The 13,488-nt window shown below is 36.0% G+C and overlaps 1 protein-coding gene across 2 annotated transcripts in view; it reads left to right on the top strand.

Annotated features, from left to right (window-relative positions):
* Positions 1-13,488, top strand: part of CFAP54 (cilia and flagella associated protein 54) — a 302,139-nt gene that overhangs the window by 171,817 nt on the left and 116,834 nt on the right. For both annotated transcript variants that reach the window (XM_072724628.1, XM_026013023.2), the window contains exons 45-48: positions 467-649; positions 3,292-3,378; positions 8,337-8,459; positions 12,302-12,355. In XM_072724628.1, coding sequence (XP_072580729.1) covers positions 467-649; positions 3,292-3,378; positions 8,337-8,459; positions 12,302-12,355 — 447 coding nt within the window. The remainder of the gene's footprint in view (positions 1-466; positions 650-3,291; positions 3,379-8,336; positions 8,460-12,301; positions 12,356-13,488) is intronic.

A 13,488-nucleotide genomic window follows, 5' to 3' on the forward strand; every position in this document is an offset into this window, starting at 1 on the left:
CAGGTTTTTGTTTTTTGTTTTTTTCATTTAAATAGATGTGACTTTGAATCTTCTTTCTGCCACCATTTGCTATGTGATCTCAAATAAATTAATTGTTTAAGCCTAGTTATATAATTTGTGAGGTAATAATCCTTCCTTCTAGGGTTAGGTTAAATGAGGATTAAATGAGGTAGTGTTTATAAAGAATTTACAAATAGTGTCCAACACAAAATTGACCCCAATAAATGATAGTATAGTGATAATTTCTTCTAAAAATAATAAGTATTCAACCACCATGGAATTTAAAAAGCCCATCTTGAGTGATGAAAGCATTGGGAACCATAATGAGAACATTAATGATAAGTACCATTGATACGATGTTCTAGGCATATACAAAGCATTTTAGGAAGTAATATGTATACTTATCTTTGTTTCAGTGTTGGGAATGCAACTCATAGCTCTTCATTTCACCTGTTTTCATTTTCAGGGTTTGCTTAGAACCACACTTCCACACCCCAAAGCTGAACGTTGCTACGCTCAGTATGAAATCACTCAGCTTCTCCCAGGTGTTGAGCTCTTCTCAGACAGATACAGGGCTGACATTTGCTCTGTAGTTGCCAGTCTGTATTACATTATACGTGAACTGCACTATACGAAGCAAAATTTAATAGTAAGTAACTTGAAAAATCAACAAATCTTAATTCACTTTGGTATTTCTGCCTTATACCTTCCAGTGCTCAAATTTTGCTAATGTGTTCTTGGTTGGTCTTGTTTAACTCTTAAACTCTATATTCAGGATTCTTACCTGTACTTCAAGATAAAATATATTAATTAATATTCCATCTTTGACATCACTGGTTGCACTACATTTTGGATACAAAGTTAATGTGTGTTTGATTTTTTTCTTTTCTTACTCTGTTACTTTATCTTTTTTTCTTCCTTCTTGAGACAGTTGGGGAAATTGATTAGACTATTTCACTGGTCTCAAACAGAGGAATCTAGTGCACATGTAACTCACTGTGTTAAGTCATGGAGGTCACATCAGTACCAAAACTATTAGACTATTTCTTTGTTTAAGAAAAAAAAAGGATGACTGGGTGGCTCAGCGGTTGAGCTCCTGCCTTCAGCTCAAGGCGTGATCCCGGGGTCCTGAGATCGAATCCTGAATTGGGCTTCCTGCAGGGAGCCTGATTCTCCCTCTTCCTGTGTCTCTACCTCTCTCTGTGGGTATGAATAATAAATAAATAAATAAATAAATAAATAAATAAATAAATAAATAGCAAAGAAAGAAAGGAAGGAAGAGAAAGAAAGAATATTTCTTTGTTGAGATAAATTGATCTTTGTGTCTCTGGTCTTCTCCCTGTTAAGGGTACATCTAAGTGAACAACAGATTCAAAGTGTGAAATAAAAAACAAATACTTCCTAGTATCGTAGGACATTCAAAACCCTCATACAATTCTCTTCCTTTGGGGGAAGAAAGCACAGTATATATCATAAATTTGAAGTTGGTTGCTTTAAAAAAATAGATTAGTATGTTCTACCTGTTGGTCATTTTGTATTATTCTCTTTTATTTTATTTCTCCTATTTTCTTCCCATATATTATTTCCTCTACTTTTGTATCTTTCCCCCACCACGTTTGCTTCTTAATACCTTTTCTTTCTTTTTCTGGTTCTTTCCTTTTCTTCTATAATTTTCATACCTACTTTCTTCCACCCCCTCATATATTGTTTTCTATTTTCTTTTTCTAAATTTACTCTCTCTCCTTATATTGAAAATATTTGTTGTCCCCTGATATGAGTTGTTAAATTATAAGGCCATATGTTAAAGTGAAGAGATTGATAAATGCTTTTAACACTTGGCATATTTGGCAAGAAATTATTTATTATGAAAAGATAACAAAATGGTGCTCCTCTCATTGTTAAGGGGATTCATTTTTGGATTTAGAAAATAGTTATATCCCCTGGGTAACCTTTAGCTGCCTAGTTATATTCATATATAATACATATCACTGCACTGGAAAAGAAATGAGACTTTTTTTCTCTGAAGCTTAAGAAATTGAGAACATTTTTCTGAATAATTGAGCAATTGGCGGCAATAAAGTGGTGTGTTTTTATTTCTCACTAAAGAAAAGAAACAATCTTAAAGATAATAGCCAACTCTTATTGTTTTGTGCTGCATTAATTGTAGAAAAAGATACTGTGTTATGTTTGTAGTGCATAATTGTAAGAAAATGTATTATGTTTGAAATCATTTAAGACCATTTCAAAAGCTGTTGCCATTAGCAGCTGCCAGTTGACTGACAATTAGAGGTTCCTTAGCTGAACCTGCAAGATGTAAACAGTTTCTATTTTGTACTACACTACCCTCCAGAAGAAGCCCAATGGATAAGGAGATTGCTGTCACATACAAAATTTGCTAGCAGACCCATTGCTATGGAATAATGGGAAATAGTTTGCTAAATAATGGGGATCCCAATATTCTTCCTTGTTCTATCTCCCTTTAGTGGGGAAGGGCCCAGTTGTGTGAACCAAGCTTTGGTTTTCAGCTGAGATCAGAAACTGATCAGAAGTCTAGGCAAACACCTGTCCCCTCAACACCTGACACTGGCTAGATAATGGCTGGATCGACTGAAATATTGATAGTTTGTAAGCCTTCACCCATATCCATGAGATTTCAAGAGGAGTGGAACTTTGGGGTTAATCCTAGGAAAATAAAAATATTATGTGAAGAGTAAGCTTGGATATTCAGTAGAAGATATGCTCTGTGAAAGCAGGAACTTAGATTTTGTTGTCATTCAACAGTGCCTGACACATAACGGGCGTATTATAAATTTTTTTAAACTGATATATTCCAGTTGAAGACAAATAGCAGCTTACATTGAGATGAATGAGTAGGGGACATGATTATGAGTTCCTTTGCTTTAAATTTTGCAGTTATTTGATAGCTCATTTGCTACAGTGTTTCCATGCAGTGTTTCCTCAGTGCTTCATGCATATGTGTTAAATTAATTTTTTCCAAGGAAGATAATTGATTCGATTTTCACTTTTCCATGCTTAAAACCTAGGTTTGAAACCTAGGTTTGGGGGTACCAGGTGGCATCTACAAGTCCCCGATAGCACTTTTGAGTTCTTATAAGATTATGAAACCTATGCTAGGCAGATCATTTCAAACAGTATAGTCTCCTAGTATGGCAAAATCAATTGCTGTTTTACATAACCTCCCCTACATTAATATTTGGCTACATTTTATTATTAGGTTATTAACTCAATAAAACATGTTTTAAATCAAAACAATGTTTTTACCATTGGTAGGTTCTACCTCTCCTTGCACTGTACCAATATTTTGTTTCTGGAATTTGCCAAGACCTAGTCAGAAATATAGAAGCAAGAATCCTCAAGGTAAGTCACAAACTTTTAAGATGTTTGATATTCTTGAATTGTAAAGATACTGTTATAAACTAACTTGGTTCTAATACTCATAATAATATGCTGGTAATAACATGGTGTTGTGTTGATATAAAAAATGTGCCCATTATTATAATAAAGTATGAGATAGAGCTGGTTAGAATCTCATTTTATCCTTGAGCCACAGAAAAGTGAGGAACAGCTACACCTAGGGACAAGGCTTGCCCAGCGTCAGACAGCTTGGAAATCACCACTTCTGGAATATTGGTTTCCTGAGGTGGAGACTAATGAGTCCATTTTCTGAAGTTTCTGTGAACTTTTTTTGCTAAGGATCTTCATGTATATCATAATACGTGAGAAGTTTTCATATACAGGCAATTGAAGTGACAAAACAGATAGATGCTAAATTATAACTAATTCTGTCACCTAAGAGTAAGGTGAGGCTCTCTGCCTTCATGATCCATGTGAAGTTGGCTTGAACCCCATGTGGAGGGGGAGGCTCAAGCACCTCATTTTCTCTGCCTTTTTCCTAGTGAGCTATGGTCAGAGTTACTCATTTCTGTTGAGTTCATTCTGTGCATGGATCATCTCAATATCCAGCAGATTACTCCCTGTTCTGTACCTCCTCATCTTGAATGTGCAATTCAGTCCTAATCCACATTCTATGCATGCGCACGCGCACACACACACACACACACACACACATACACACTCACTCATTTACACATAAACATACATAGCATAGTCACCCAAGGTCTTTATTTTATACTGGACTTAGTGAAAATTTGGAGCACAGGAAAATTTAAGTTGAGGCAAAACAAACAATTTAAAATAGAATATTTAGAATCTATAAATAGAATATTTAGGATTCTATTTAAAATAGAATATTTAGAATATTTAGAATATTTAACATCTCTGAGTTTAAAATATCCCTTAGCCAATACCTCATTCTTTTCCTCCCATCCTATGGCTTATATATGTGCTGGTAAATGTTTCATATGTCACTCTAAACAAAAAGCCCTGATTTGTAGCATTTTCAGTTTCCATGGTGCAAATATTCACACTTCAGCCTACCAACTGGGCATTATGGAATGTAGAATTGAGACAAGATATAGTCTCCTTTTGCAATTGGGAGTAAGTGGTTCCATCATTGTACTGACTTAACCTTCCTTCTCCCTTTTTGGGAATCCTCTGTATACCCTTCTTCCTCATATCTTTCCTATTTTCTAATGAGGGAAAATTAGACTTCCCTTTGAACTCCTCTCTTCATCTGGACCCTGCCCTTGGGCCTGTGATTTCAGACCCAAATAGTCCATCACATTCTATTTCTAAATAAAGACAATACTTTTCCTAAGAAGAATTCTGGTGCTAATTATTAAGAGAATATATTTGAACTCAGGAATAAGTAATTTTTTATCAGCCATGAAAATTTCTGCCTCATTCTTTCTGACTTACTGAACTCTTTAAGAGTTCTCCTGCTTTTGATTGCCAATAATACTTTTTAAAAGATGCATATAACTTCTCTCTCTCTCTCTTTTAAAAACAGTACTTGGGCACCTGGGTGATTAAATGGTTGAGTGTCTGCCTTTGGCTCAGGGCATGATCCTGGGGTCCTGGGATCAAGTCCCACATCGGGTTTCCTGCAGGGAGCCTGCTTCTCCCTCTGCCTATGTCTCTACCTCTCTCTCTGTGTCTCTCATGAATAAATAAATAAAATCCTTAAAACCCCAAAAAGCAGTGCTCTGTCCAAGATTGCAAAGTTCCTGAAGTTAGAGCCTAAATCTTACTCATCTTTTAATTCTCTCTTGTATCTTGAGCAATAAATTCATATATTGACATTCAGTAATTAATTATTGAATTGCATTTAAAATCTATAGACATTTATCAAGTGCCTACTGTCCACCCCTTCCTTAATGTTTAGTAGGAACTCACCTAGAAGATACTTGGTAAACATTTATTGCTTTACTGCTGAAATAATATTTCTTGAGTATCTCCTATATAAAAGCACCATGTTAGTAACTCTAATGAAAGAAATGTAACCCGTAGTCATTGCTTATAATAAAGTGAAAATAGGGAAGAGAGACAGGACGTACACACAAGACAATAACAGGTGCATCTGCCACTTGATCAGTTCCAAATAAGTATGGTGAGCACTGTCTTCTGGAGTTTGGAAAAGAGAAAATGACTTTGGGTCTCTTGGTTTTACTAAGTAGGTAAGATTTAGTGAAGAAAGCAGAACTAACTGAGCAGGGGAGAGGAAGAAGGGAACATTCTTGACAGACAATAGTGCAAAACATCTGGAGGTGAGACAATATTGGCTTGTTAAGGGGGCAGGAATGGTTCAGTGAAGCCAGAGGGAGACTTTGAGGAGGGAGGTCATATGAGAATACCAGAGATCCATATTGTGATCCATGATGTCTGTGACTGGGGATGGGGCCCAGTCCTGAATTCCAAACTAAGGCATAGTGTGGAAGAGGAGCTGTGAGAGAAATGAGATTATGAAATAAGAATTGGGTAGCAGTTTTATTCTGGTATGTCATTTAGAGGCAAGAGAAGCAAGGAATGGCTACAGTGACCACTGGTAGCATGTCAGAAGGAGATCCGGGGAAGCACTGAAAGATATTATCTGGAACAAAGCTTTTGATTAAATGGCTATGTTTTATTGGACTGTTAGCACTTGGTGACTCTTCATACTAGGGCCAGCTTAAAAGCCAGTGAACAACTGTGGACTCTAGTCTGCAGCCTTGGGTTGAGAGGTGGAATGAATTGCAGAATCTTGGTCAGAAGAAGAACATGATCAGATGTATCATGGCAACAGTGTCAGGAGCAGAGTGAGTTGGAAGTAGCATCATATTGACACAGTAGAACGGGAACACCCAACTAGGGTTTTGACAGAAGCAGTGAAAAAGGGCAAGTGATGTATCATACAGAGGAAGAAATGACAGCCTGTTTGAGTAGAGTTTGCCTGACCTTTAGGAAGTAAACTGAGGTCAGTGAGTGGGAAGAGAGAAAAGTCATAGGAAACAGCAAACAATGCTTTCTGACAAGTCAAACAGCAGTAGATCACGCTGCTAAGTTTCTGTTGTGCACTAGTGTCTTTCAGGGAAAGCTTTAAGACCTCTTTATGATCAGTCAGTCTGGCTTCACTTTAGAACTGCCAACATCTTGAAAGATTTATTAGTCTCAACATATCCAGCATTCCTGGGAAGGGTACTGATGCTTCTGTATTTGTGTGAGTGAAGAGTTGATTTAAGGGTATTTTTTTTTCTATCTGGCTTGTTTATGTTCACACTGTTGGTCATTTCTGAAAATACATGTTCATTGTTATCACCATTGCTTTTTCAAATGGCCAAATTGGTATGATAAACCAAAACAGTGGTAGCCCTAGAGGTTACAGGTTGTTCATGTACAGCCGCCTCACAGCCGAGATCAGAGGAGACAAACCTCACACAGCATTTCCTCCAAGGGGTAACAAGAAAATGTTCATCTAGAAGTCTAAAAGAACTCCTAGGATTCCCTAATGTGTACTTGGTTATTATTCAGCACTGGGGAGATTAGAGCCCAAGGTATTATAGGCAAAAATCAAAGTGTGCAATTCAATAGACAAGTGGTTTTCTCTTCTGCATTGAAAATATTCTCCTAACCTTTTATGCTTTATTTTCATGTTATTGTCACATTCAACTTCCTCCTAACTTTATTTCTTTAAAATTTATATACTTGTAAGATTCCTAAGGCAGTGCTTAAAGGAAAAGAGATAATAAATGTGTGTGTATGTGTGTGTAATATATATATAATCTTCATCCTATTTTGTATTTCATTCCCTGCTTGCACCTTTCTCTGTTCTCAACAGTCACTGGAGTTTTCAAAACTTTGGTCAGGTTAGGACCCTGTCCTGCTCAAACTCTCCAATAACTTCTTATCACACAAGGAATAAAATTCCAGGTTTTCATTCTGGTCTACAGGCCACCTTCATACCTGCCTTCTTACCCCCTTTTCCTCTCTCTCTCTCTCCACACTCCTCCCACCTTCCTTGAGGACCCCAATACCCCCAGGTTGCTCGTGATGCCACATGACCTTTGTACTTGAGTCCTCTCAGCAAATTTTCACATATCCTTTTCTCATGTCATTCCCATATTTTTCTCTTGAGTATCTTCTCAGAGAAGTCCTTCTTGACTGGAGCTTTGAAAGTTTCATTTTGTCAATATCTTCTACCTTGATAATACAGTGTATATATCTTCATGTATTATTTAAATTAAGTAAATATTAAAAAAATATAAAAAAAATAAATTAAGTAAAGCTCAATAAACATGTTAAACAAATGAATAGTCAACTTTTGTTCAGGAACTTTTCTTCCCCATAATTTACTGATTGAAAGTCCTGCTGGATAATATTCAAAATAATGTACAATTTGTAGTTACCAACTGATTAATTTTAAGGATATGTCTTTAAAACTGACAGTGTGCATTAATTATGGGTGACAAAATGAATAGTTGTTTCTAAGTTGATACATTATAGAGTTCATCTCCTGGTTTGACTTTCCTCAGAGTATTACAGAACATCAGGGGTGTTTTTGTTTTATTTTTTATTTAAGTCATAGTTCACCATGGGAACAAAAAACAAATTCAGTTATTGTTTTTAACTCTTCCATGCCTGACATATTTTTGTGTTTATTCTGATGAAGTAAGCCACATCTGACAAATGTCCATTGTTTTGAACAGTTGCCTGCTGTTGTTTATGAGCTTCTTGGTCCATTGCACATGCAAACTAGCTTACACACAAACACATACATCTCCATCCACTGTGTTTACCAAGCATTAGTTTATAAGGCATTACCAATTACATCAAGCAGAAATTTTGGGTCTCAGCAAGTTGATGATTTTTCTCTAAAATTTTTATTTTTAAGTAAAACAAATTATTTCATTTAAAATCTCATTTTTTTCTTTCTTTTAAAGATTGAAGTCCTTACAGATTTAGGATTTTTTTCTGAAGCCTTTTATGAGATATCCCAGATTTTTTATGGAAAAAACATGCCTTCCTCAATACCCGCTGGCTGTAAGGCTACTGGAAAAGTGAAGGTAAATCTGCTGATTTGATTCAAAGTCATTTCTTTACCTTTTGAAGGCTACATTCCTCAAATTTGGGGAATGCTTCCACAAAAATGTATTTAAAAGTCTCTAGTACTGCAAGCCTCTTTGTTAAGCCTGCTTATAGCTAACAGCAGGCTTTTACAAGGTTTCATTCTTCTAGAAGGGAAGGATGTCATATGGGGGAGTATGGCATTGGAGTCAATTTTTACAGTGGAATTCTGTCTTTGTGTTACAGATGGTCTCAGTGGACGCATCTTAGTCTTTTTGGCATCTAATTTTACAATTTCTGGCTAATGTTTTTAGTCAAAACAGTCTCTTCTTATGTTTTAGTTGGATATTTTGATTTATATTCTTTATACCAAAGTGTTAAACATGTATTGTTCAAATTGTATTTGTAAATTAGATAATTGAAACATTCTTGAAAATGAATACTGGTGCTTCTATTTAAATCAGAGTGAGCTCTTATTTTCCTGTTTGGGGTTTCATGGGAATCGCTGAGTGATCTTGCAGGTGCTTGGACCCTTGTGATCCAGCAGTAAAGGAGGTAATAAGTCAGTTTCCTGGGGAAGACAGTATGCATGAGGAGTGAGACTGACAAACACAGTACATACTGGTGGGATTCAAATTTAGAAGACCTGGGATCCCTGGGTGGCGCAGCGGTTTAGCGCCTGCCTTTGGCCTAGGGCGTGATCCTGGAGACCCGGGATCGAATCCCATGTCGGGCTCCCGGTGCATGGAGCCTGCTTCTCCCTCTTCCTATGTCTCTGCCTCTCTCTCTCTCTCTGTGTGACTATCATAAATAAATAAAAATTAAAAAAAAAAAACAAATTTAGAAGACCTAGAAGAAGCTGGGGAATAGGCTCTCAGTCTTGAAAATTACTTGTATAAGCTGACATTAAATATGCATACAATGCATTCATTACTTCAGTATATTCCCCTAAAATGTCACTCCTTTCTCAGCATGACTGCTACAGCATTATAACTGTTATACTTGGGTAAGCATGAGATTATCTACAGATAAGCCTAAGAGGGACGTCTGTATGTGTATATATATACATCTCTGTCTCTTTCTATATCAATCTATCTAGACACAGAGGAGTCACTTAGTTTTTTGCTCATTTTCTTGGCATGAGCTAGCTAACTCATCTTCTTACCTGGATTTATGTAACTAAATTTATATTTTAATCATTTAAATATTTTATTGAGTGCTTACTGAATACAGGCACTATTTTAGCTATGGGGATACACCAGTAAAAAGATAAGTGGAGTTATTGACTTTTTGGAAGCATGTTACTATTAGACAGTCCAGTGAAGAAGACAAACAAACATATTAAGCAGATAAATAAATATATGTCAGGTGATGATGTACCTTGAGGGACAGTCAAGCTGAGCTGAGGGGACAGAGAGTGATCAGGGCAGTAGATGGCTTTTTTTATTAAAAATGGTTTGGGAAGTCTCTCTAATAACAGAGTTTTGAGGGTGAAAGATTTGAGGGAACAACCATACAACTAGGAGGAAGTGCAAGGGCAAAGGTCCTGAGGGGGATGCCTGACAAAAGTGGTTGAGGAAAACCAAAGTGGCCAAGTGAGACTGATAAAGTAGGAGGAGCAGATGTTAGGGATTCAAGAGCTGCAGTCACATAGGACCTCATAAGGCTTGGTGAGGAACCGGTGTTTACTGTAGATTAGATGGGAAACCTTATGGAGTTTTGAGCACAGTAGTGACAGGGTAGGAATTACTTTTCAAAGGACCACTTTGCTTGCTGTTTGGAGAATAGAACATAGGAATAAATAGGGAAATTAGTTGAAGATCTTTACAAATAGAGTGAGTGAGTCATGACCATGGTTGGGGTAATAGTGGTTAGGGTAATAATAGAGAAGGAGTGAAAAGAGGTCTCACTGGTGGAGATCCAAGTAAATTTCAGAGCATTAGCGTAGAGGTTTAAAATCATGGGACTGGATGGAATCAGCTGAAGTAGAGAGAGAAAAATAGAAGTCAAGAGGACTGAACTTAGGGTCATCCACATTTAGAGTCCAGGAAGATAAGAAGAAAAGATAATCCAGTTGGGTAGAATGAGAAACAAGATAGAGTTGTCTTTTTTTTTTTTTACAAGAGAGTTTTTAATATTCATTACTTTCACTAAAGCAAAGAGTCTGAAACTAATTTTTCCAAACTTCATTTTTATTAACTAGTTTTCATAAGAGCAAAGTGTGGGTGAGTTGTCTTTCAGTGGATTGTGACTCTAAATTTTGTATTCTCAAAGTTAATATGAAGCTTTTCAACTTCAATTGGGAATTTAAAAAGTGTAATTAAAAGAGGAAATGCATTCAGGGTTTATAATTAAAATAGGTGCCAATGTTATTAGGCTGCAGGCTAGTTATTTAAAGAAAGGATTAATTAATTAGATTTTAGTTGTAAAACAAGTAACTGAAAAAGTCTTACAGATTACTATTGGACTTTCCATAGGCTTTTTAAGAAACTCTGTCTTTTGATGTGATACTCATACTGGATTTCTGCTCTTATCACTAAATATAGAGTCCCATCATCAACTCTCCCAATTATATCACCCCAGGTCTTCCCCTGGATTCAGTTATTTACTTTTTAGTAAATATTTAGTAAATATTATTTTTAGTGGATTAGAGAAGACAAAGAATATCTTCAAAAAGGGAAAAAATTAACACTTATAAATACTGTATTCTAGTAAGATCTGTATGTGATATCTTGGTTTAGGGGTCTTCCAAATCCCTCAGATTCTAAGACAAGGAATTGGGAACAAGTAGTATATTTGGGAGGTGATTTCAAGGAGAGTGGCAAGTCCGTGGGAGTCAAATAGGGAAGGAAGAGAACCATCACAGAGAAAATTAGCGAGGTTCCCTACATGGGCAAGACCAGAAGAACAACCTTGTGCTTATTGGAATGGATTGTTCCTTGTAATTCTAGCTTTTCCTGAACACTCCTGTGGCCACAGAAGGCCCGCAAGCAAAGACATACAGGTACTTGAAGTAGGATACCGTCCTTATGTGAATAACTACCCACAGAAGCTGCTGGTAACTTCTAGGTGACTGAGGAGATGTGGGTGGGGTATCAGTATTGACATCTTCAATAAAGGGCCTTCTGTACCTAAAGGAATGCACCCTACATGATGGTACAACCATCTCCTCTGGCAAATAAATGGAATGTTTCCAAATACAACGTTGTATTTAGAGCCAAACCTATAACAGGTCGATTCACCACAAAGGAAAAGAACCACAAAAAGAGTTATTATGAAGAGTAAAATGATTTAACATCAAACTGTCAAAGATTCTTCTAAATAGCCTCAAACTGGCAAAGATTCTTCTAAATGCTAATACTCAGTGCTAATACTCTTATGAACCAGTAATTCTCCTTGTAGGAATCTATCCAAAGGGGATATTCGGAAATAAACAAAATAGTCACCCCTGTTATTTAAACTATGGCTGAATGATGGGATGGAAATGGGAATTAGTCCCCCTCCATGTGTAACAAAAGGAAAGAAGTTATTATGGTGCGTTCATAGGATAGAGTATCACCTAGCTATAAACCTGAGGCTTACGAATGACTTAATGGCATGGAAAAATAATTCTGATATAACATTTCATGAAAAGGAATACAAACACACATATGTAAAATTTTAAAATACATCAAAATATTAATATTGACAACCTAAAGAAGTTGATTTATGTGTAATTCTTGTCTTTTCTGACTAAAGCATGTATACTTTTACAATAAAAATTGTATACTTTTAGAACACACTAGTGGTTTCATATAAACAATATTTTTGTTTCTGAAGTTAATGTTTTGTATATTGGCAGATATTTCAATCATTTGACTCAGGAAAACCTCTTACCAGTAAAGAAAATATTCAGGTAAGGGTGATAATATTTTATAAATGTTGGATATTTAGCAAGGCTAATTTTGAGTCATTTTAATCTATTTGGTAGGAGTAACTCTTGTTTTTGAAAATCTGCTACATAATACTCTTCTATTCCCAATAATGGGGTTTTATCTCCAAAGGCTGAGGGTCAGGGTAGGATTGGACCCAAACTGATCTGGTTTTCAAATTGAGCAAATATCAATTATTACTTATAAATGTTTCAATTATGAATGTGTGTTCATTTTGTGTATGGACATGTTAAGTATCTAATTTTAATATTTATCTTGATTATCTAGACAAGAATGGCTGACTTTGATAAGAAAAGGATTTTGTGTATTTTGCTATTAGTCCACTTGTTTAATACTGCTTTTACTGACATCCTTTCCCCAGTCTAAGACTGCCTCTCAGCCAATTGTTTTCTCTCATTTATTAAAAATAAAAAAAATTTATAAAGTTAAAAAATTTGGGGGGCACTTGGGTGGATCAATTAGTTAAGCATCTGCCTTTGGCTCAGGTCAAGATCTCAGGGTCCAGGGATTGAGCCCTACGTAGGGGCTCCCTGTTCAGTGGGGAGTCTGCTTCTCCCTCTGCCCCTCCCTACCACTTGTGCTCTCTCACACACACTCTCTCTCAAATAAAGTCTTTAAAAATAAAAAAAAAATTAAAATGTTTTTTTATTGAGACACAATAAATTGAGACATAACATTGTATAAATTTAAGGTGTTTAATTGATTTGATACATCTTTTATACTGCACTATGATTACCACTGTAGTGCTAGCTAATGGAAGGTTTTCATATGACATTTTCATAAAAAAGTCTTCTAACATCCCAGTGTTCTTTACAAAGAGAGGACTAGACTGCGCATCTCAATACGTTTGTTTTTGTCAGTAATTGAATGATTGGGATTTAAACTTTAGATAACCTAGTAGCATTTAAATATCTTTTTGGTTTGTTTCACATTTTTATATAAATTCTAGTTAGTTAATATGTAGTGTAATATTAGTTTCAGGAGTAGAATTTAGTGATTCATCAGTTATATACAGCACCCAGTGCTCATCACAACAAATGCCCTCCCTCATACCTGTCACTCATTTAGCCCATTCCCCCTTGCACCTCCTCTCCAG

The sequence above is a fragment of the Vulpes vulpes genome, chromosome 10 (assembly GCF_048418805.1).
Source record: "Vulpes vulpes isolate BD-2025 chromosome 10, VulVul3, whole genome shotgun sequence".
Taxonomy (NCBI): domain Eukaryota; kingdom Metazoa; phylum Chordata; class Mammalia; order Carnivora; family Canidae; genus Vulpes; species Vulpes vulpes.